This window comes from Sorex fumeus, unplaced genomic scaffold (assembly GCF_029834395.1).
Source record: "Sorex fumeus unplaced genomic scaffold, SorFum_2.1 ptg000037l, whole genome shotgun sequence".
Classification (NCBI taxonomy): domain Eukaryota; kingdom Metazoa; phylum Chordata; class Mammalia; order Eulipotyphla; family Soricidae; genus Sorex; species Sorex fumeus.
The window spans coordinates 17,586,853-17,613,219 of record NW_026606094.1 but is presented as its reverse complement, the minus strand read 5'-3'; the positions used below and the strand labels follow the sequence as shown (position 1 = coordinate 17,613,219).

General features: G+C 34.5%; 1 protein-coding gene across 11 annotated transcripts in view; it reads left to right on the top strand.

Annotated features, from left to right (window-relative positions):
• FOXP2 (forkhead box P2) overlaps positions 1-26,367 on the top strand; it is a 568,485-nt gene that overhangs the window by 426,792 nt on the left and 115,326 nt on the right. For 6 of the 11 annotated variants that reach the window (XM_056118031.1, XM_056118028.1, XM_056118029.1 and 3 more), the window contains one exon: positions 5,355-5,429. The exons of the other annotated variants lie outside the window; for them this stretch is intronic. In XM_056118031.1, coding sequence (XP_055974006.1) covers positions 5,355-5,429 — 75 coding nt within the window. The remainder of the gene's footprint in view (positions 1-5,354; positions 5,430-26,367) is intronic. 11 annotated transcript variants of the gene reach the window in all.

Sequence of the window (26,367 nt, the reverse complement as noted above, 5' to 3'; positions counted from 1 at the left end):
AGCTCCTCTGTCAGAACTAGGCAGCTGTTAATCATTTCTCATAGTTGAGTTGAGAAGGATAAAGTTATTTTAATTTGCAAAGATAGCACATATCCTAGTATAACCCTGGCCAAGTGTCCCTCAGACAATTTTTATCCTAAAAAAGAAGCAACAATTAAAACAGTTGGAGTGAAAGAAAAGCACTGATCCACTAAGTTTTTTTCAGTAGTTTCATTTTCAAAACTAGTATAATGCTCTTTACCTGAAAAATAATAGTATAAGCCAACATCATTAAAAAACAATAGTGACCATACTTTTTGACTAGATGAACATTTTAAAAATACGTGAACCTTTAATAGGCACTCTTTCACTCAGATACAATTTTGTACCAAAATAAGACAAGAATTTCAGAAATGTTAAGGAAAAAGAAATAAACACTTTTTCAGCCAAACTCAAAAGAGAAAATAATTGTAAACTTACTTTTTCTTAGAGATCATGATGAACCATAAACTAGTTTTTCTATTAAAATATGCCTCAGTCAGCTTTGTAAAAATTATATTCTTTCTTTAAAAGTCACTTTATCATGTCTCTGATGGTAGTAACATATTAACTCCTTGTTTCGCTGTGCCAGTTTTCTATAGAGAAAAAAATACCTTTCATTTATATGGAATTTATATGGAGGGCTGGAGCGATAGCACAGCGGTAGGGCGTTTGCCTTGCACGCAGCCAATATGGCCGACCCGAGTTCGATTCCTCCGTCCCTCTTGGAGAGCCCGGCAAGCTACCGAGAGTATCTCGCCTGCACGGCAGAGCCTGGCAAGCTCCCCGTGACGTATTCGATATGCCAGACACAGTAACAACAAAGTCTCCAATGGAGACGTTACTGGGCCCGCTCGAGCAAATCAATGATCAACGGGAGGGCCTTATATGGAAAGGACTTCAACCTGAATCATGGAGTCTAATGATGTACTAACAGGAATTTGAATGCAGACAAAAAGTCTTGTAAAATTTTGTATCCTTAAGAGTGTAATGATGGTTTAACAGTGGTAGGACTTTGATAATTTTTAATTTGAAAAATTTGATATTTTATGAAGCAGTGATGATAGTTTGTGCATCTTAAGTGCATAGCTAAAAAAAGCATTAGGTAGCACTGTAGCACTGGTAGCACTGTCCTCCTGTTGTTCATCAATTAGCATCGATTTGCTCTCGCGAGTACCAGTACGTCTCCATTGTGAGACTTGTTACTGCTTTTGGCATATCAAATATGCCACGGGGAGCTTGACAGACTCTCCTGTGTGGACAGAATACTCTCTATTGCTTGACGGCCTCTCCAAGAGGGACAGAGGAATCAAACCTTGGTCTGCCACGTGCAAGGCAAATACCCTACTCTCTGTGCTATCACATTAGGTATATGAATAATAGTTCTGTTCTAAGTTCTTTATGAATAATTATATTTAATAACCCTATGATGGTGTTACTTCTTATTCTCTTTCTATAGAGAAAGAGTAAGAATCTTATTCAAGGTCATCCAACTACTATAGTTGAGTCAGAATCTAAAGCCCTACAAACTTAGTTCACAGCTTGTAGTTTTACTTTCAAACCCAAATTATTTACTCTTTATTGTTTTAACAGAAAATTGTAATGATTTATATTTAACTGAAGAATAAATTTCTTCTAACTTTATTGTTGAAAGCCAAATCCACATTGCCCTGCTGTTTTCACTGTCAAAAGGTTCTTTGGTGCTTATTTGAAACATATGAAAACACTTAATACATCCATTCACATTGTGTTTCCCTCTGATTTGCTAGAATGTGTCAGATTGCCTCAGTGAGTCTCATTTCTAAACATCCATCTGAATTCCTTCATTTATAAATGACTGTTACTTCATTATAGACTTGCAAGTTCTTGGGTTTGGTAAAGCATAGTTGGACAGAGATTCATTAGCATCTCTTGCCAGCATTCTGTCTCAGTTGTAGAAAGATTCCCAGTATTCATGAAAATAAAGTTTGGTTGGTTTTGTGAAGCATTGTTTCTTGAACTAAGCCATTTGATTAGATAGGATTGACGAGCTTATAGCAGTGCAAAATTTATACCCACATACTTCTAACTATAGGAGTTACTAGTTGAAGGTTTCATACAAGCTTTTGCCTTTCATCTTCCTTGCTTTCTTCAGTAAATTTAAGAACATTGACTTTTTTTCAGAAATTTTCCTTTTGAATTGCTTCTTTAGGTTGTTTACACTGTATGTATTTTATGGCTGCATGTTCAAAGTGATGGCGTAGAAAATTGTCACATGAATCTGTCCATTGCAGTTGTGGAAGCCTCTTGGCCCTAAGAGGAGATTAATGATAGTGTTATTTTAATGTACGTTATTTCTGTAAGTAGAAACAGGGATGATGTGCCATTTTCTTGAAGTGAGTTTCAGTTCGAAGTTTCTTGTTAGTAACAGTAAGATATCAAAAAGATCAAAAATAATTAAAATTTACTTGGTATCAATCAAAGCCTATCTTTTTTTGATATCTAGAACACCCTTCAGGATCTTATTTTATGTCAAAGTCATCTTTGTGATTATCAGTTAAATATCATATTTGGGTAATGTTTAAGAAACGACTCAGAAATATATGTTTTAACTATACTTAGAGTAACTGAAATGATGAATCAGTTGAGCTAAAAAGGGAGTATATTCTCTCATGTGGGGAGCCTTGTGCTATTTCAGCTCAAAACTCTAATCTGTAGAAGAAGTTTCCTTTTTGAGTAGAGGAGTTCAGCCATATCTGACAGAGGAACTGCAGATCCATGTGTTGTCTGGAATCAAGCCCCAAGCACCTGCATGCAAACCTGTGCTCCAGCCTTTTGAGTTATCTCTCCTGTTTTATAGATGGTTCCATGAGAGATCTCGTATAATAAAGTTTTTCCAATAATTTGTCATCTCTGTTCCTCAAATGATAACTACACCAGTTAATTCCATAGTTTGGATGTATATTTTTATCACTTCCTGTACAGTATCTGAAAATTTTTCCACCATGTTTTCTTTTTTTTTTTTTTTTTTTTTTACCAAGCACTCAAACTTCACTGCTTTTTGTTTTCTCATTTCTGGCCTGTGATAGAGGTGACAGATATTCAGAAAAGTGACATTTTTTTTAAGATGGGGACATAAATAAATTTTTTTCATCTGAGTGCTTTTGAAAGATGTTTAGGTGATATTGCTTATTTATGAAGTTTAAATTTTAGCTTTCGGGAATCGGAGATAAAGTACAGGGATTAAGGCATTGCCCGTGCACACAGCCAACTCTGGCTTGAATCTCAGAAATGCATATGATCTCTGAACACCACTTGGAGCGATTCCTTAGTAAAAAGTCACAGGTAAGTCCTGAGCATTGCCAGCTGCGACTTCAATTCTCTAAATAAATAAATTTTATCATACAATACATGTAGTGCATAAAAACCTCAAGAGTTCTTGTTATGCTTACATTTTTGTTCTGTGGAGATAAGTGTCAATCTAAGGAAAATTTTTGTTGGTCTGGTTTATTGTCATGCCATAGAGTAGCATTTCATTTATTAAAGACTGCTTCTGACCTTGTTAAATAGCAGTCCAAAAATCATGTGGCTTGTTTTGATTTTAACCAAAGTTACAGCTGCCTAGCTGTAAAGCAGTCAGTTTCTCTTATTATGACTAGTTCTTCAACTTGTACTGCTTTAAATTGCCTGCAATTAGCATATTTCAACCTTATTTTTAGGTTTAAATTGCAGTGTGAGAGTGTACTCTCCTCTTAGCTAATTAGTGCTATCAAGGAACAGTAGGTTACCTCATTAGTACCATGTGCATTTAATTAAAGAAGAGAAAATTGGAGTTAACCTCATAGTTAATATTTTCACAGAGTGCTACAATGCCAACACCTTCAATTGGAGTCACACCCCTGTGTATCTAATTATGCACTAGTGCCAAATAAGGTTAGCAAGGGTACTACAAGGCTGTTGACAAAATAATTTAGATGAAAATGTGTTTGTTGGATTATGACAGGAAAATATAACTTGAACATTGTTCCTCCTATTCTCATCTGCCAGCCATCAGGTAACATTCTTCTTCAGAAGAAAGCAAAGAGAAACACTATTTTGGAAACCACTTTTGTTGTTTGAATTAATGCATTCTTATCGAGAAGAAAATGGCATATAGTCATGTAAAGCATATACAATCTGTATCTTAAACAGAGCTCTGAACTTCAGAGATATATTTGAAAAGAATTATTTATAAGATGTAATATTTACATGCATCAAACCACTACAAATACTCCCTGAAACCTCTACGACATCCCTACTTGCTTTTCTTCTTTTCTCATATAATTTCCCTTGTGTATCCTATGAGTGGGGATCAACCTTTCATATCATACATGAAGTCTAAGGATGTGTTGTCACATGATGTATTCAAATGCAGTGTAATCCTTTTGCCCTTCAGATAAAATCTTTGAAATATCTAATGCAACTTAGATTTTAAAAAATAGCATTCTGTATTATTTATCAATAAATGATCACTTTGCGTTTGCAGATAAAAATACAAGCTATATTTTTTAGGGTATAGAATACTTTTCAAAACAAATGGCACACACAGTTCAACAGGTTTTCACAGATACTATGGAGCTTTGCCCCATAGTCTAAAATATACAGCAGCAATATTTGTATCACAATAATGTATACTGTATACAAAGCAACTTTTATAAAAAGATATTGTTCATTGTTCTCACATCTTGTGTTAGTAATTTATGTGAATTTTATTAGTGTATTCAATAAGTCAATAGTTAATTATTTCCAAAAAAGTTAAATTGTGTTTTTTGTTGTTTGTTTATTTGGGACCACACACCAAAGAACCACTATGCTCAGGGCTCACTCATGACAGCATTTTAGTACTATGTGTGTTGTCAGGGAAGAAACTAGGGTCACCTACATGCAAGCAAGCAACTTTCTATAAACAGGTGCTCTATGTCTATCCCAAGAGTTCAAAAGCTTAAGGACAAATACCATCTCAGACTCCAAAATCATAGTGCCAAATCAATTTATTAGCATTGACATAACTTTAACTGATAAATGTAAAGTGAGGTTCCTATATCAGGACCATGACAGTCAGTGATATTTTTTAGTAATGACTAGTGCATTTATGATTAATAAGTAATAATGTAGTCAACTTCATGTCTGCCAAATAATTCCTATTTGAAAAACATACTTCCTAGTGTTTGTAAAGCAGAATGGGAATACTCTTTTCTGTGTTCACCTACAGAATAATAATCCACAGAAAAAGTTTTAAACATGATAATGTACATTATTAGCATACGCTTTAAGATTGGGGGAAAAAGCCAACTCCTGATTCTCTTTGTTTAATCTAGGAATTGCTTCCAGAAACAAAATTATGTGTCTGTGGCCACTCTTCTGGTGATGGGCATCCTCACAACACATTTGCAGTAAGTTATACTGGGCAATTAGAAATTCACCTATTAAGCAGAAAGCCATAAACCCAGTCTCACTAAGTAGATTGCCTATGATTTTCCTTTTAGTCACTGCCTTCCATTGGAGTAAATAATCAATATAGGACTAATATTAAGACATATAGATAGTTATTTGATATTCTGTTATCAATTATATTCTAATTCAACTCTTTCATGAAATATACAGTTCACAGCCTGTGAATTTATGGCGTCTTTTATGTTAAATCTATCAAAGCGTAAAGCTGAATCACCACAACCCTTCCTTTGAACCCTTAGAATAACTTGATGAGATACCATTAATTTGGAGAAAATAAGTGGATGGGATTATGGGTAATTTCAGTGCATCCTTTTGGGAAGAGTTGCGTTTTAATAGATTGTCATTGTAGATTGTCATCTAAGGTTCCAAGGACTTTTAAAACAGTATTCTGCTACTGGAATTTAACTTGCCTCTTTAGATTTTAAAATTTGATAAAATTTGCTTTGAAATCTAGTTCACATCCCAGGTAGTCTTGGGAATAAGTAGCAATCTTGAAGTAGCCTTTCAAAAATCCATATTTTTATTTTACTTTATTTAATTTTAATTTCTGGCATCAAATTCAGGTTGCACACATATAAAATTAAGGGCCCCATAGATGATCCACGTCCATAATTGCCCCCCATTTAAGAATTTCCAAATAAAGCAGATTTATCATTTATGTTTAACATGGGAACACCTTAGTTTTAGGAACCTCTAAATATGTAAGCCATACACTTTCATATATGCAACTTTTATAATTTTAAAAATGGATATACTTAATTCCATGGTTAAATTCCTTCAAAATTTATTCACCCTAATTATTACCTAATTATTATTTATAGCCTGTATCTATATTTTCCTCAGATAAAAGTACAACAGTTTTAAACAAATACTCATGTCTTCCTAAATGAAGAAGAAATATCTCATTTAATGTCATTATAAAAGATTTTTAGAACTCAAGTTAGGGTTAAATTAATTTGAATTCTCTGTGAAAAATATAAATGCATGATAATTTTTTTAATATTAGATGGTAACAAAAGTGAAAAAGAAAACAGTAATAGCATATTATACTTTGAAATTAATGAATGAAAAGCATTCGCAATAAATTTATGTATAAAAAGTATGTTACCTAGTGATCTTAAGTTACCTGATTTTATTCCCTCTATTCAGAATTTTTTTTCTGATTTGTTTGGTTTGTTATACCTCTCATTTATTTTTTACAATAACCTTAGGGGGAAAATAACCAAAATTTTTAAGCTATTGGCTAGTTTTACTGAAATGATATCTGTCTTTGTGAAAAACAAGTGATCTTTATGTCTGTGTATTTTCTGAATGTTTTAGTAGATAAAATCAAATTATAAGATAACTGTGCATGCTAAATTTGGAAATACTAGTCCATAAGTATACTTTAGGAATTCATAAAATTTGTCAAGCATAAGTCTACTTATAAAAATATACTTTAGAAATAGTGCACTTAAAATGGGATAAGTAATACTGAATTTATTTCCTTAAATAATACCAAATGGAAAAATTATACCCATTACATACACCTAGGAGTATTCTAGGTTGAACAATAATAGTATTTATTTTTTATCTAAAGAAATTTCTACAAGTAATGAAAAAATAAAGGTCCATTCTGGGATGGAGGTAGCTCAAAAAACTGGAGCATATGCTTTGCATGAAGACACCCAAAGTTCTGTCCCTAGCACTACATTGTCCCAAAAGCACTATTAGGTACAACTCCCAAGCAACTACCGGGTATCACCCCAAACAAGCAAACACATCGTTCTCTATTCTACTAATGTAAAAGTAGGTCCACAGGTTCACAGAATTGAGTTGAGTCCTTGTATTTTATTGACATTGTCAAAACATAAATGAATCACAAAGACTTTAAAGAATTCAATCAATGTAATTCTTCAGTGTCATAGCTGACATTAACCAGAGCATGTGATGACCAGTTTATTAACTTTTCCAAATATATGACAGATGATTTGTGGCTCTTTTGAGTGTTGTGTTGAGTAGGAATCTGAGGTTGTTTTTGTGCTTGAGGTTGCAGTTAGAAAGACAGGGCGGATACCAGGATGAATCAGTTAGGTGTGCTGTGGCTGGTGGGGTAAAGCAGAATGACAATGCATGGACCAGGTATTTGCTAATTTATAATGCATCCATTGTAATTCTTAAGATAACCACTGTGTAATCTCACACAAAGCACACACAGCGGCAGTGGCTCTATCTCTCCCGCTGCCCGTGTTCGGTAGTCTCACCCTTCTCCCACCCCGGAGAGGTCGATGGCGTTGGTCAGGCGGAGGAAGGAACGAGGGCCAGGCTGGTAGGTATTAGTCATAGTTTATTCTGATTCTCTCTTCATCTGTCTCTCCTCCTTCTGTCTCTCTGCTCCCCATTCTTCCTCCCCCAGCTACTTCATTCTCCTTCTCCATTCCCCTTCATCCTCCATCTCTGGAGTCTGGGTTCTGATCTCTCTCCGAACCTCCAGCCCACTCCTACAGTCTAGTTAAATCCTCTATCCATGAGGAATTGGGGAAACAATTACACATAGGTGTGGTCACAATCAATAGGGGTAGAAATCAATAGGGGTAGAAATCTTAGCCTCAGGGAAGACCACTCCTAGGACAGATCCTTCTTCAGCAGGAGGACCCACCCTAGAGCATAATCCAATGGGCGTGCCTCTCCTCTCCTTGTCCGACAAGCATGTAAGAATATAATATAAATCATTTTGTATGGATACAGTAAGAAATATCTTAAACTTATAGAATTGCTCTCCTAGGGCCATCTCTATCTCAGGCATGGTGCTCAGGCCAGATAGTCTTTCCCACCCCTAGCAGGATCCTAGTCTTGTCGTTACCTTTGGATCATGACAGCATTTGTCTATGATCAAACTCTTAACTTATAGTTAAGAATCGTGGCACTTTGGCCTGGCCTATTTCGCTGCCAGGGTAGCTCACCGCTTGCCCTGGGTCCATTCAATCCCTCGTCGGGACCCTGCTTTTGGGGTGTTAGGAACTAAGGGCAACTGAGTCTTAAGTCGAGAAAGCAGATGCCCGGGAGTGAATAATATTCAAGGCCAATCAAATCCTAAGTTACAAAGCATAATGTTAACGTTCTTTCTGTATCTATACAAAAAGGATATTACTTTAAGGTAAACTGTTCATAAGGCATATGGAGAGGAGAAAGGCAATATTTCACTCAAACATATAAAATCATAGATTTCTGGGAAACTGATCTTACAAATTAACAGTCTGATTAAGGGGAAAGCTAATTAACTGGATGGGAAGAAGAGCATAGGGAAGACTGTTTACAGATAAACACAATGGAAGTGGAAGTGCTTCAGGAGCACTGTGATGGGTGTAACCAGATTGATGGGTGTAACCAGATAAACCTAAGCTTCTTGTGGAAGGACAAAGCAATGTTACCCAACATCCACCAACAACTTTGCAAATAATGTTTCTCACCTTCACACCACAAGTCAAACCTTAAGTATAAAATCTTAAGTGATTGCTTATTTTTTCTTTATTCACTGCATTAGGAACAAAATCTCTGAACACAATAATGACTACATAACATGATTTAAAAATCCAGATGCAAAATAAATATGCCATAGCTAACAATTTCAATGTGATAGATAAAGTTAATTCTTAGTATTTATTAATATTTTAAGTAGCAGTGTGCTAAAGTGATACTTTAAGCATACTGTTTTTTTAAGGCTGCTGATATGATAAAAGAAGGATATAGATTGGATAGGGTCATCTAAGAGAGACACATTTCTTTATAATCCGTATAGCTTACATCTATAAAATAATAGAGAATCACTGTAATTTTTATCAAAATTTTAAGAGTTTCTCTATTAATTCACTGTTAGTGAATTGATTTACATTGCATTTTACTTCTACAGTAGATTTACCTTCTGATTAAAAAAATTAATATTTTGAAGGATGTGACACAAATTGAGTTTAATTTTTACTTCCTCTTGTTTGAAAAGAAAAGTCTTATAAGTTCATTAATAATATACAAATAAATAACAATTTTAAAATATCACAAATGACAGTCTAAAATCCAAGTTATCTAAAGTCATATATTGATATAACACAGATGTGAAAAACTCATTTTCTTTTAGATACTTATATCAAATTGCTAGAAAAATATGCAATAAAAATACACTTTAGAAGAGTATTATCAAGTTTTATGGAGTGTAAGTATCTCTCAGATATTAGCCGTCATCCAAGTATTGTGCCTTTTTTATTATCATGTTTAACAATAGTGATTCATTTTATATACCTATTAATATACTGCATTTATTATGCCTTTAATAATTTATTGAAGTAATGATGATATCTCTACTTGAAAATGGTAATCTTGCATTCTCTTTCTACCAGTTTTACTTTAAAAGAAATATTTGTGCTTCATGAATTGTATGTTTAATATTCTAAGAGTGACAATACAATCTTCTTATTATAAACTTGAATTTTACAAGGAAAAGGCATCACATTTTATGAGCATAAGATAATTTCATATCAAGAGATACTTTTTTAGTGCTTACTTTCTACACTGAAAGTTTTCAAATGGTATATATTCTAGAAAATCTTAATCTCCGTTGTTTTTTTTTTCAAATTTAAGATGGATAAATACTTTCCCCCTACCCCCTCTGTATATCAGACAGCTTTACAAATGACTAAATCTTTCAAGATTTTAGATTTCTCAGTGTTGGCTTTCACTACATTATAGCAATTCAAGTTTATTTCTTAATAAGTAGACCTTGTTGATGCCTCATCTGCCTGAATGGCCTCATTAACACCTACCTGCAGATAATCTCATTGTTGACCTTACCTACAGGTTTTTACACCTAAGTGAATTCTGTTTCATATAGGACTTTGCCTGTTAGTTCTAATGCTAACACAATTATATGAATTCTTCGAGTTTTTGTTAGATTTCATTTTAAAGACCTTTAATATTGGGTGAAAGTACTACTTTGATGATCAAAATATTTTGTACCTAAAAACTGAAAATTAGTCTTGTCTGGCTTCAATCAAATTGGTTTACATCCCATTTGCAGTAAAGTACATTGGTCATATTGAGTCTTTTCCCTGCAGGTCATTACACTGCTATGATTATTTCTTTTGTAGGCCATCTACATTGAATCTTTCCTCAACAGATCTTTACTCTGCTGTGATTGTTTCTTTAGTATTTCATCTTGATGGATATTATACATAGGAGAAAATAAGAATGGGGGATAGGTATAATTTGAGGTATGTTGGGGGAGTGAACTGGGTCATAAATGTTCAGTGACTACTTCTGTCTTTTCTCAAAGAAATCTCTGGCAGTACTCAGGGGGATCATATGTGGCACTGGGATTCAAAATAGGGTCAGCCACATGAAAGGCTTGCCCCCTTCTGCTGTACTTACTGAGTGACTGAGGATTTGCCTTTTTTAAAATTAATTTTCCCATTTTAATTTAGGTATCATGATTTACAGTACTGCTAATGATACTTTCATGCATGCGTATCCTAGCACTACACTTACCATGAGTGCCCCCTTTTCCTAAACCAATGTTCCAAGGATCCTCCCAATCCTCCCTCCAGCATGTTAGCTCAGTTCTGCAGACCAACTTTCCACTTCAGTTTCCTTTGGTTGTTTGTAACTCGAGGATATTTTTTAAAATTTTATTTTCTGTTTAGATTCATTTAGAGTTAACCTAAATTCAAGAACAAATAGTACATCCATGTTGTAGAGTCTTGATTGAACACTTGGAAAATAACTTGGGCTTTTTTATTTAGTTGACTGCTCTTAATCTGTAATATCAAAACAATAATAGAATTTACGTCATAGGGTGGAAATGAGGATCAAGTTTGATAACACTGGCAAGCACTTAGCATATGACTAACACAAAATAAGTGTCTAATAGATACTGGAGACAGTAACATTGAAATATTCTTGCTTGACTCCAGAGGAAATATATTGGCAGTACATTTTAAAATATACTTGATATTGGCATCGAGGGGCCAGAGCGATAGCAAAGTGGGTAGGGCATTTCTCTCCCTACTGGCCGACCCGGGTTCGATTCCTCTGCCCCTCTCAGAGAGCCCAGCAAGCTACCGAAAGTATTCCGCCTTCACGGCAAAGCCTGGCAAGCTCCCCTTGACATATTCCATATGCCAAAAACCGTAAGAAGTCTCACAGTGGAGATGTCACTGGAGCCTGCTCCGGCAAATTGATAACAACGGGAGGACAGTGCTACGGTGCTATTGACATCGAAATAGGCCTTGAGAATTGTATATTGCATCATGATTAAGACAAGGAAATGTTCTTTACTAAAAAGGACAGTTTATAATCATTCATTCATTCATTCATTCAACTTGACCATTGACTGGTTCCCCCACAAAAATCAGTGTTATCCTGTTTTTTGGATTTGTGATGCAAACAGTAGCTAGGTGAAAGTAAAAGATCCCTGTCTTCCCTGTCTTACCCGACCTAAATGATTCTGAATGCCATAGAGAATCATAACTAATGAATGTTAGAAAACATGATTGTCCCTTCACTTGTCTTTGCACTTAGAACACAAAAAGATACAGAATTATCTTTGATTCCCTCATCAATCATTGATGAATTGTTGTCAGATTTAGCCTATATGTATAGTATGAAAACCTCTCAAATAGTGTGGAAATGTCTAAAAATATTCAAAATTGAAGCTCCTATGACCCAAGCAATTTCCTCAAGGCTCTTATTTTTGAAAGGTTACTTGCACTACTATATTCATTGTAGCACTATTCACAATAGCCAAGATCTAAAATCAACCTAAATGCCCAAGAACCAATGGGTGAATAACACTGTCTTCCCATTGTTCATCGATTCGCTCTAGCAGGCACCAGTAATATCTCCATTGTGAGACTTGTTGTTACTGTTTTTGGCATATCGAATATATCATGGGGAGCTTGCCAGGCTTTGCCGTGCGGGTGAGATACTCTCAGTAGCTTGCAGGGCTCTCTGAGAGGGGCGGAGGAATCAAACCCAGGTCAGCCTCATGCAAGGCAAACACCCTACCCACGGTGCTATTGCTCCAGCCCATGGGTAAATAAAAAAACAAATAGACACACACACACACACACACACACACACACACAAACACGGGGATACTGTTCAGCTGTATAAAAAGATGACACACCATAGTCTAGTTCCAATATGGATGGAACTAGAGAGTTTCATGCTGAATGACTAAGTTTTTTATAGTTCTTATATAAACTCCATTTCAAGATTTAATTCTTTGGTAAAATGTGAAGTGTCGGTATAAAATTATATTTATTATGAAATTATGAAAATTATATCATTCAAATTCTTAATATGGTTGCTAAATTTCTTAATGTTTTATATATACATATATATATTACAGTGATCATGTTTAGGGCTAGAATTAAAACTTTTCTTCAAAACTGGATAAAGGTTTTTGATTTTGAAGATTTTTCTGAAATTTTTACACAATTTCTTGATTAATATTTTCTTCTTAGTGAATTCAATGTATTAATAATTATCATTACACAATTCACTTATCTGCAGTGTAGCTCCCTGATCTCAGTTCATTCTAGACACTTCTCCTGAGTGATTGCCTCTCACGTTCTATTTTATTACATTATATGAGAATGCCAAGAATTCTCTGAGTGTTTGGTTGCAAAACAGACCAGAACTGAAGTTTTTACAATGGAGATGTCTTTTGTAAGTATATAATGAATAATCCCGCCCCCCCTTAATTAGTCACTGAAGCATTAATACGGTAGAAAAACAGGGCTATGAAAGGATTGTTTAGCTACTTGGTTTTATTATAGTTAGTGTATTTTTCAAAGTAAATTGATATACACACAAGAATATGGATATGGTAATAATATTATTCAGACAATTTTCCTTCAACATATAAAGTTATTTGTAATAAGCTTCTAGTGAGTCTGTACAAATATAAAACATAATTTTAATTAACTTCTACAATTCACACTATAGTTACTGTATATTTTAAATATCACTTAGAGATTGAATATCATGCTTTTTTATATTTGTCCCTTGTATATTTCAATATCATATTATTTTAATATAATAAGAAAAAGTTACAATAACCAAAACATAAAGGTAAAAATCTCTGCACATTGTGAGTATTCACACACATCGATATGTGCACATACATATCTGAATGATAAATTGCATCAAAGAATGTTAATGCCATTTTTATTGAATTCTCCTGAAAGATGTTTGCACTACTATATTTTTAGTTTTGAGGTTAAAAATTTACATTTATAACTTTCATTAGGTTATTTATGCAAAAGATTAGCAATTTGTACAATCAGATTTATTTTCTGGCACACTTTTCATGGTGCATATATACTGCAAAAGACTTCGAAATAACTAGTTCTTTAAATATAAATTCTGTACATGATATGTCACCTTTAGTAACACATGACTCCAACTCCTATTGGCATTTAAACTTGAGGAGTAGAGATAGAAGCTGTGGAGAAGGTATGGCATTTGCCTTGAATGCAGCTAACCCTTTTGAACCCCAGCACTGTATATGGTCCCTTAAGCACCACCAGCACAAGGGATATGGCCCTAAAACAAACAAAACCTTACACTTGAAACTTCATGCTGTACCTTAAATCTTCATTTATTGACGCTTAAGATATTCACTGCAATGCTGCAATTACGAGTGCATGATATGGCTTCTATGAAATTGCACTTGTTTACATACAATTAATCACAATCTTTGTAATAATGGTAAAAATTTGTGGCAAAAACATATTCTCACTACTGATAAGAAGAAATAGCATATTTTTCCAGCCTTTGGGGGCCATATCCAGCAACACTTTGAGGTTTCTCCTGCCTCTGTACTCGGGAATCACTCCTGGCAGTGCTAGAGAAGCCACATAGGATGCTGGGGATTAAATCTGGATTGGCCTCATCAAGGCAAATGCCTTAACCACTTTACTGTCTCGCCAATCCCAGGAAGAATAGAATCCTAAACCAAGTTAATGATTTCAAGGTGGAAATTTAAATCATATTTAACATCAAAAAACAACTTTAAACGCTCAGGTTCTTACAATAATATTTCTGAATTTTTTTTCCAATACTCATGATTAACTTAGCTAAAAATTATCTTATTGCTTTCCGATTCTTGGTTTGTTGGTTGGTTTGGGAACCACACCTGGTGATGTTCAGAGTTTACTCCTGAGTCTGAGTTCAGGGACCATTTCTGTTGATGCTAAGGGGAATGATGAATGATGCTGGGGGTTGAACCAGAATCAGCCACATGCAAGAGAAGCCCTTACCCCATATTATCTCTGATCCTTGTGTTTCTGTTTGTTTCTTTGCTTCTTTTTAAAAGAAATAATGTGCCATATTTTGCAGTACTGTATAAAAAACATAACTTTTAAATCCACGGTACACAGGTAACATTGCTGCCAGCATGATAGAGGTTGTATGTTAAATATTTTAAGAAAATATTAAATATAGTTAATATTTAATACAGTTTTTATTGTCCATGAAAAGAATGTTAAAAATAGATTTACCTTGTTATTTGTTAAATTTAAAACAATAATTTTAGTGTATAGGACTAGATAAAGCTCTAGGGTACAATTTCAAGCTTCTTCAAAGAGCATATTCCATTACGAACATTTTTCCAACCTCGGGTTCCTTCTTCTCTTTGATTCCCCCACTCACCTTTTCAGTTCTGGTTATCATGGTTTTTCCTCTGACCTGTTTTTCCTCTGATTTGTTTTTGTATGGTGCTTATTACTTGTGTTTCTACACTAATAGTGAGTGATATTATCTAATGTTTGTCTTTTTCTGTCTGGCTTCCCTCTGACCTCCTGGTTCAGTCCTTTTCCTCAAATATATATATATATATATATATGTATATGTATATATATATATAGTAATAAAGAAACATTGTGGTTCATCTAATTCAACTCCTTAAATTTACAGTTGAGACAACTTAATCTAAATAGCTTTCTACTGTGTTTTCATTATTAATTGAATTTAAGGTAGAGGTATTGGTGATTTTATAGTCCCTTAGTTTTGAAACATGCTTCATTGGTATTAACTCAACAGGCTCTTATTTTTTAATTAAATGTATATTTTGATTAATAAATTATTTTTTCAGATTTTATTAATACTTATGAAAAATATTTGAAAAAATTATTTTAGGATTCCTTTTTATATTGGCATATATATTTCCTGGCTGCTTGTAGTTTTTTAAGGATATTTGAAAAATATCAATAATGTCTACGAGATAGATTTTTTATAGGTTGATAATTTAGAAATGAAATAATTCAAGAATATTGCATGTATCTTCCAGAACTGTTTTATTTAGTTTTGGGGCCACACTCAGCTACTCCTGGGAGCTTAGGAATTAGTTTACGCATGACTCAGGGCCCCATATGTCATGCTGAGGATGGAACACAGGTTAGTTGTGTCTAAGACAAGTACCTTACCAGCTTTCCCATTTCTCTGGGTCACGTTTTTTCTATTTATATTCTTCTGTTATTACACTGCAGCCTACTCCATTTTGCATTGGGTTTATCAAGCTCTGGCTACAGTAGATTGTAATTGAACCATTACAAATGAATGTGTTTCACCAATATCTTCCTTATTGATTAATTTCTTCTTTGATCTAACACTAACACTGTCCTCCCGTTGTTCATCGATTTGCTCGAGCAGGCCCAGTAACGTCTCCATTATGAGACTTCTTGTTACTGTGTTTGGCATATTGAATACTCTCGGTAGCTTACCAGGCTGTCTGAGAGTGGCAGAGGAATTGAACCTGGCTCGGCCAGGCTGGCTGTGCGCAAGGCAAATGCCCTACCACTGTGCTATCGCTCCACAAATGCTTATATATACAAGCCACACTTTTTGAATTTTTATAATCCAGCTCCCTGATACTTAGTCGTAATTAACATATATTCATTGAAATTATGCTGCATGTAATTTGCGATGCTATGAAATTTTCTGTAAAAATAATGAGTAAATACTAACATTGAGAAGATGCCTGTGAAGATAGGAAACTTTATATTTTGGAACTGAAAAATTAACTTCAAGTGTAAAGATTTAATCGTACTGGAGAATTGGGAAAAGGAAGATAAGTAAGGCTTATTTGAGGTAAAGTTGTCTAAAAAAATAGCAGAACTTAAATCACTAGAAATTTTCTAAATCTTGTCAGACAGAAACATACTTCATTGGTATAAAATGAAAATCAGTTATTTTTAAAGAAGAGCTTAATAAATTGTATCTGGTGAATTGAAGAACATTATGGGTAGTTGTGAAAAATTTGGAGTTATTAAAGCTAAAATTTTATTGAGGCTGGAGCAGGATTATAACCAATCAAAAGCTTCTGCACAACATTTAAAAAATTCATTAATTGGTGCTGGAGCAATAGTACAATGGGTAGGCACTTTTTTTGCTCACAGCTAACTCAGGTTCTCCTAGATAGTGCCCAGAGCCTTCTTGAGCCCATAGCCAGGAGTAAGCCCTGAGGACTGCTGAGTATGGATGGTTCCTGCAAAGAAAACCCTAACGTATTATAGAACCAATGATTCTAGATTAGATGATGTTGTACAGAAAAGTCATGATATTAGAAGTTAAAAGCGGTGGAAGGAAAATGTAAAAAAATGAGAGGGAATTCAAGAATGAATAAAATGTTTTGATTTTTAAAAGGTATATTGATAATTTTAGAAAGTAGAGATAACTGGAATTTTATGCATGCATTTTTATATTTTGTGTCTGTGAGCCTTGATATCAGCAAAGAGAAAATAGCGGGGTTGATGGTAGCCAATAGGTATTTGCAGGTGATCTTTTTAATCTTTTGCAAAGTTCATTTACATTGCCAATGCAATATAGTGAAATATCCATATCTAGCAGATAGTTTTAATAGATGGGAGTTAAGTACATGTTCCCTTTTTTTGTAAGATATACCATATTAGTCAAACCAGGGTTCTTACATTTTTTTCAAATCAAGGAAATACTTTTTATATTTAATTTGGATATAGTCCTTAATTTTTACAGGAGATTAGAAAGAAGAGGACAACCACAGATATTCAAAAGACTAGACTTTGTTGGGTAAAGGAAGGAAGAAGGAAATAAATGTGAATCTCTTAGTAGAGAATCAGGAGTGAGCCCAGGACAACAAGATTTTTTTTATAAAAATATGTTAAAGCAACATTCCACACTGCAGGGTGGTTTTCAGAATATGAGGCAAGATAGGAAGATAGTTATTAGAAATAGGATGATTGTTTTCAACAAAATATAGATGGTGGTGCTGACTTGAACAGTCAAGTATTCTTGTCAAGTATTCTCAACAAATTGAGAGCACGTGGACATGAAAGGTAGTGTGGAGTAGGCTTTTTGGTAGATACTGATTAAAAGGGCCCTAGTAGAATGGTCATTTGAGAGGAAGCAAAATTGAGAAAATCTGTCAAGAAAAATGATAGTGGAGTTGAAAGAATGAAAAGTAAAGGAATAAAGAGTTGAAACAAGGTCTAAAAGATGGCAAGAATAGGGTCAATATCAAATATATCCACGAACATAACTGTTAAGGATATATAAACATGCATTATACTGTATTGAAGGGAATCTTAAAGATTTCTAAGGTCACAACTAGGTTTTTATTGCCTTATATTATTTAAGTCTACTTATCCCTTGTGGGCTGGAGCGATAGCACAGCGGGTATGTATTTGCCTTGCACACGGCCGACCCAGGTTCAATTTCTCCGCCCCTCTCAGAGAGCCTGGCAAGCTACCAAGCGTATCTCGCCCGCATGGCAAAGCCTGGCAAGTTACCCATGATGTATTTGATATGCAAAAAAATAGTAACAAGTCATTACTGGTGCCCACTCAAGCAAATAGATGAACAACAAGAGGACAGTGCTGCTTTTCCTTTGTGAATATCATTGTGTCCAAATTCCCAGGTATCATGCTTTCTAACTATGAATGTGGCAACAGCTGTTATGGTAGTCCCATTTTTTTTTTCCCCCCTTTATTTTATTTTATTTTATTTTTTTTAAAGTTGTAGATTTACAATTTTTTGTGCTTTGGTTTCAATTATACAATGATCAGATACCCATCCCTCCACCAGTGCCCATTTTCCACCACCATGGATAATGGTAGTCCCATTTTTATGAGAAACATGAAAAGGAAAGGATATGATTATGGTTCTTAAAATTTTCTGGTTATGAAAGGTTCATTTTCATCATATTTTCTATATTTTATGGTATTTCCTGCAAAAATAATTGCAGCTCAAACTTAGCAACTATTTTCTCTTATGAGACTAATAATGTAATCACTGTGTGAGTGTCTTGCCTTTTCCTCAGAAATATAAGACAGATTAGTATAAATGTGAGGAACATTAGTTATTTAATAAAACATTTAGATATGCTAAGATTTCAAACTTTTTAAGTAATTGGTTAATTTTTGGTAATTAATAAAATAACAGTTTTCATGTTTTAGAAAAACCTTTTAGTGAAAACAGAATATGTAGCAAGAATGAAATATATGCAGAAATATTTTGATAGTCTCTTTTTCACTATTATCAGTTTAAAATTTTAAGAATAGTTTATTAAAAAAAATTTTAAGATCAACCAACCACTGAAATTGCCGTTAGACATTTAACTGCTTAATTCTACACGGAACATCATCTTCTTTTTTTAATTCATAAAATCAGAAGTAAGTCATAGAAAAGACAGTATTAAAAATTAGAAGGGAAGAATTAGAGAAGAACGGTGGGAAAGAGACAAGAGTGAGAGCCTGTTTATAACAACAAAAATATCTCCTTTATAGGGACCAAAGTAGGTATGACTCTTGCTTTACCCACAGCCAATCTGTGTTAGATCCACAGAAAGTCATATGGTCCCCTGAGCTGCCAGGAATGATCCCTGAATGCAAGCTAGTATTACCGCTGAGCACCATGAGCTGTGGTACAAAAAGCAACAAAAAATTATTTATACCGGACCTCAACTAGAATTTCAGGAATTGGTGGTAGTTATCAGAAGTATGTTCTCCCAGCTTAGTGTTAGGACTTTTGAATAAGGATTCCCTGCATCAGTCTTACCAAAAATCACTCATTTAATCATGTTGACCAGAATCTTTTTCCATTTATCTAGTTTTAAATCCCTGACAAACAAATATATTGAAACTCTATAATTCGTCGATTGCCTCGAGCAGGCCCCAGTAACGTCTCTTTCATCCTAGCCCTGAGATTATATTCAAGGCTATTTAGGAGAATGAGACCCATAATTGTTACTGGTATTTGGCATATTTGGTATGCCACGGGGAGTTTGCCAGACTCTGCCCTGTGGGCAAGCTACATTCGATAGCCTGCAAGTTTGTCCAAAGTAGGAATGAGACAATAAGATGTCATAAAAAAAGTTCTGATAAGATGTCGCGCGGCTTTGCGGCCGCGCGGTTCCGGGATCTGGATTTTATAGTCTCTGAGTCTTGGCCGCTGATGGGATTACACGGCGCCAGGCGGCCAGGTGGTGGGTGTGACCCCCGCCTACTGGAATTTGGAGGATCTGGGTGGAAGATGCTCGACTCCAATTCGAGTAGGCTTGGAGGTCTCGGCCCCGGAACCCGCGTGGCTTTGTCCCTCTGCCAGTACCTTCATGTGTGCGGAGAGTGGTCTCAGCATGGTGGTGGCTGGTCCTGGAGGTCTTCGGCTGCCGGAGCCCTGGTCGGGGCGGGGAGGAAAGCTCAACCCGCTCCCCTCCAAGGGGCTCCGAGAAGGAACACCCAGGCGCGGGGGCAGAAGACTGCACTGTTCTCGTCCGGGATCTGGATTTTATAGTCTATAAATGCAATTAAATTATTTTCCCCTTTCTTGGGGTTTTAATGAAAGTATCAGGATGAGACAAAATAGCAATGTGATATATAAACCCCTTCTTTAAGATATAACAACCCTTCACAAATTATTACACTTATTAGCATGTTGCGCTGGAGCAATAGCACAGTGGTAGGGCGTTTGCCTTGTGTGCAGCCAGCCCAGCCAAGCCGGGTTCGATTCCTCCACCCCTCTTGGAGAGCCTGGCAAACTACTGAGAGTATCTTGCCCGCACAGCAAAGCCTGGCAAGCTACCCATGACGTATTAGATATGCCAAACACAGTAACAAGTCTCACAACAGAGACGTTACTGGGCCCACTCGAACAAATCGATGAACAACGGGAGGACCTGTTTGTTTGTTTATATATTATTTTCTCTGAGGGAAACTGTATAACAAAGAAGTAAGAGTACTTGTCTAGGTCTATAATTTAATAAATAATAAAATCAAGATTCAGATTGTTTTGTTTGACTCCAAGACTTTTTATTTAGGAAACATCAACATTGGATTTTGTTGTTATTTCTGAATTTTAAGAAATTTTCCCAGGGAGAGTAGAACACCTATAAAGACACTTGCCTCTCATGTGACCAAGCCCAGATGGATCCCTGACACTTTAAATAGTACCCCAGCACCACTAAGAGTGACCTCTGAGCACTGAGCCAAGGGTATGCCAGGTATGGCCCTGCCTTCCCTTGCAAAATATTATCCCACTAGAAACGTTAAAAAAAAAAAAAGCTCTTCTCCCATCCTTATATTAGAAGTATGCCTAAATATTTAAATTGTCTTAGCTGCCTTGAACACTTTGATTTCCCTTTTCTCCACCTCCTATAAGCCAAGGATTTTTCAACTCCACCCATTTTAGACAAGAATACAGAAACGATTTGACAACCACCAGGCAGAGTTCCAAATCAGGTCCTCAAACATTTGATTGTTTTTTTTCATTTCTGACAACTTCCTATATTTCTCCAATTAGTTTACATTTCCTTATCTTTCTTGAACCAACACTTTACTCTCATTAAATTTTCGACTCTCATTAAATCTTCTCTTTTGTTTGACATTTGAAACACTTATTTGGCATTTTTGAGTCTGTGCTATTTTTCTCAAATCTTCCCCTCCTGCCATGTGTCTTTTTGTTCCCTATTATTAACTGACTCTCAAAAATAATTAAAATATTCATTCTGCCATAAATATGCCAAAGCATTCCCTCTTCCATGCCATTTCCACCCAAGAATCTCCATTCTCTATGCTGAGGCAGCTAGAGTTCATTGAGTCTAGTTCTTACCCTGGCTAAGGTATTTGATCTTGCTCCCAAATACCTATATGGGATAGAAAGTTTATTCATCTTTTACTCCTAGGTTATAAGTATTTTTGAGGGAAAGATAAGCATTTTATTTTTATTTTCTACAAAATAAGAATCATGCATGTATGAGTCTGGCATAAAGATTATTCTGCTTTTGCATAATTTTTTTCTTATAGTGCTAAATAAATATTTCTTCACAAAATCACGATTTAGGTAAAATAAAAGAAAATGAGAGGATAATAATAAGCATTTCCTCCTTGCCTAATGGAATTTTTTTCTTACAAAATAAAAGTTTCCAATGTAAATTTTGTTGATAGTGAAAACTTATAAAACAAAAAGTGTTCTTTTTTAAGCTTGCTATGTTTCAACAACTTTTTTTCCCAAAAGGTAGATAGTTCAACCATAATTTTCTTAGTGTCACACTAAACATATTGAATTATTGTATTTAATCACAGTGCAACTAATCTATATTCCTTTTAAGTGATCTAGATGATTTCAATTGTTAGTGAAATTTGTAAATACTTATTTTAACAGTTTCCCTAAACAGTTTTTTCTGTTTCCATGGGCCAACAGCATCACCTAGGAATTTTTTAAAAACATAGGACTTCAGACTCCATTTTATATTTACACATTCACATTCACCATGTTAACAGAGTCCTTGGGTATGCTTATTTAAGATTGTATTCATTTATTTAAAAGTCTGTCTTATTGCTTCACATAACTGTAAAACACACTCTACCTTAATTTTTATATATACATATATTTGTATATACATGTGTGTATATTAAAAGTCTGAAAAATACTATTTTACACTAGATTATAGTTAACTTGATTCAGCTTTTTATTTTGTCCTTTTTTATGTGTATTGAAAGATGAAGCTGTGATAATCAGTGATACAACATTTTTTAAGTTTTACCTAGAAAATGCAGCTAATGATTATTTTTCCTCCTGGTAGCTCATGAATATCAGGTAGATACAATAATTGAATTGAAGAAGTCCTACTCATAATATGATATTTAAAATGCTTCAAATCACTTCTTGCCAAAAAGCATTTTAAGAATAAAGTTTGTATACATTTACGATATATATGAGGGATTAAGAGATTTACTATAATGTGTGTTATTGGAAGTATTCTTTGTGATGTTTTCTCTTCTTTTAGGATTCTATTTATAAATACCTTATTACCATTCGTTAAATTAAATGACACTTTACAGACTGCTTGATGACTTTATTTTGTGCGTTAAATATGCACATGTATTTAACAATATTTGCATCTTATCTTACATTTAGTAATGATTTCTCAGAGTGATACTAGTTAACCATTTCTTTGATTTTACTTAACATTTTAAAGAAAGGTGATGCCATAGAAGTTACATTAATCTCATTTTTTTCGGCTTATTTATTCTAAAATGAAAACATATGTCAGTATTTGAAGGGATGCATGTCCATCTGAATTGGGGATTTTATAGGACTGTTTCTCCCAGACCTGTCATTTGAAATATGATTCCAAATAGTAGTTTGCATTTTTGTTTTCTATTTAATGCTTAACTAGATTTTTAACATCATAGTTTTAACTTACTGTTAACAACCTGTCCTGAACTAGCAAAAAAAATGTCTTGCTCTACAATGCACTTGTAAATTGCAGTCATGCTAGTATAGGCAGTTCTATGAACAAGTACGACTAGGACTAGTGTTAAGTCAGAAGTAAATTAGAAGAAAGTCAGACGAGGATCTAACCTACCTGTGTTATTTGGAATAACAGATTGAGGGAATTCCAGGGATCAAAGGGTGGAGGAGAATACCTAGACTACACTGTTCCCTAGATTATGGAATTGAGGACAGGGAAGATAAGAAACCAAGGGGAGGAAATAAGAGGCAGACAAAGAGGAGCCTTAGACATTGGCTGTGTAGAGGTGTGATATGTGTATATATCCAAAACCACAAAACTAACAGAACTGAAAGTGTAAGACCCAAGCAACAATAATCAAATTTAAATATGTGGCTGGAAGGAGACAGGCTGGTATTTGGAAGAGATACTGGGGTCATTGATGAAAGAAAGTTTTACTCTGTGGGTTGTATCTGTGTTCAGGAAAATTAGATGCCTGAATCAACTATCAATTACTGTAAATCACATTGCCTCAATAACAATTGTTTAAAAAAAATCAAAGTAACCATTGCTACTTAAATGCTGCATTTAAAGGTACTTACTAGCTAATTTTAATTATTTAAAAGTTAAATATTTTATCATTATTCTTGCTTGTTCCAATTGTTACTGTTTTCAATGAACTAATTTTAAATACAGAAAAGCTAGTAAGTTCAATATTCAAAGTAGAATATTGTGACTAATTCATATTATGTTATACTTGATTCCATTTTTTGAATTTCTATTATCAGCAACATGTGAAAAATAGCTAAGATTAGAAATATGAAAAAAAACTCTGAACTTGTATAAGGAGAAGAAATCATTATCTCACTGTTCTGGTTAAGCAATAGTTTCTTGAAGTTCAGATTAGCTGCTTATTTGGAGCTCAGATAATAAAGAGAGATAATAAAAATCTTGATTGACCCTTAGAGTCTTGATGATTCTGACATTTTCTTCCTCATGTTAAATGTCTGTAATATTTATTTTAGGCTCATTCAATTTTTCAGCCACCTCACCTCAATGCAATGGTATGATTTTTTAAAAAATACTTTAAAAGAATTAATATAGGCGTAAGGCACTTGCCTTGCAAGCGACTCACCTAGATTTGGCACTTGTTTCCACAGAGTACTCCAGCCCTGCTAGGAGAGATCCCTGAGTGCAGAGTCAGGAGTAAACCCTGAGCACTGCTAGGTATCACCCCCAAAATAAACAAAATTTTAAAAGAATAAGAAAAAATTAAACAATGACTTAAAATATTTATATTTGAGAATACACAAAAGCATTCAAATGATAAGAATGACTCCCCAATCTTAATGCTTTTTATAGTTTCTATGTTTTTAAGTCTCTTGAAAGCAGAAAACTTTTTATTTTCATTTTTGTCCTCAAGAAACTTACAATTCACATTTTCCTCAAGTCTATTGCACTTTGGGAAGTGATGGAAATTGCTTTTCTGGGAGGATTTGATTATAAACAGATGGTTGGCTACTGCTTTATATGTGCCATTATAAAGATTTCCAAGCATATTGAAGCTAGTGTATGTTGCCAGTTCATGAAATGAAAAGAAATTCTGAATATTTCTCTTAAGAAGGACAATTTGGCTGTCCCGCACACAAACTCTTGAAATACAAACTGAGTTCAAGCAATGTCATTCTTTCTTCAAGTAACTGTTTTTTTTTCATTAGCCTCCTATAGTAACATTATATGTAATATACCGCTTCTATTTTTGATTTATCAACTACAGCTAGAAGATGTGGAGTTTCTGCTCCAAAATTTTTAGTAATTTAGAACTTTTCGTCACTCCTAAGTCTTTTAGGCTCAATGCTTATTAGTCAGATAATTGGTTTAAGTGTCATTTTTATTTCCTTCTTTCTGGTTCTCTGTTAGAGATGATAGCTTTTCAGAAAGCAGCTAGCAGCCTCTCTCCAAATGATGAAGTCTGTACAATCTTTCTGAGGATACGAATAGAAGTTTGTTAAAAGTTTTCTTCTCTTACCTGAATTTTGTTTAATCTCTTGCTGTTTGTTATATGTGTTGGTCTCTTTCATTCTTCATTATTCCATTGATTTTCTTCAAATGTCTGATTTTTTTTTACCTTTTTGATTGTTGGTTCAATCTATGAATGAAGGGTGAGGCTGATTAATAGGATTAGTAGCTGGCCTCAATTTTCTGCATGGTTGTGTAGGTTTCTTTCAACAATAAACCGTTCCCTTGAATGGGAACGTGTTGACAGACAAGCTTCCCTTTAGGGTCTTCACTTTAGAACTGAGTGCACCAAACTGTCACTACCGTCAAAGTCAAAACAGTGTTACTTTGGCATGGTGGACTTAACTTGTATGTCTGTAATTGAGGCTGGGAGTTAACTCTGACTCTGCTCTGCTTATCTTTCACATTCCTGCACCTATATTGGGCACTCTCTTCAGACCCTTGGTTTGTTTTCTTAGACTAATAATGCACTTCTCAGACTTTATCCTGGGGGCAAATGCCATTTCTCTGAGAGGACTTGCTCTATTACTTAGAGAGGGTGTGGGCGGAGTAGGCATCTTAGAGGCCTGCCCATTCTCAATGGCAGATTTTAATTAATTCCCCTGATGATTGTACCATGTCCCACCCTTGCCCTTTGTGTTCTGTGGGAAGTAAGAATTTACTCCAAGCATTTGGGGCTGCATTTTTCCATACTCTTTTGTTTGTTAATCTGTGCCCTTTCATCTGTTTACTTTCTACTTCGTTTCTCAAGCTCTCAAGCTTTGTCATCCTTGGAACAGTTTATTACCCTTCACACTGATGCAATTTTATTATTATCTGTATATATATATATATATGCATATATATGTATATATATATATCACCCCAGTTGTGTGTGTGTGTATATATATTATATACACACAGTATATATATGTATATATATATATATAATCCCGTTACTGTATAATTTTATTATTTTGTAACAAAAAAGAAAGAAAAATTTTTCTTGGGTACCATTCTATTTAACTATATCAGAAACAAACAGGATTTCTTTTAAAATAAAATAAAACACATCAGAGATAAGTGCTCATCCTTACAGCTATGGACCAATCCATATTATAAAATACCCTCTGATGGGTTCT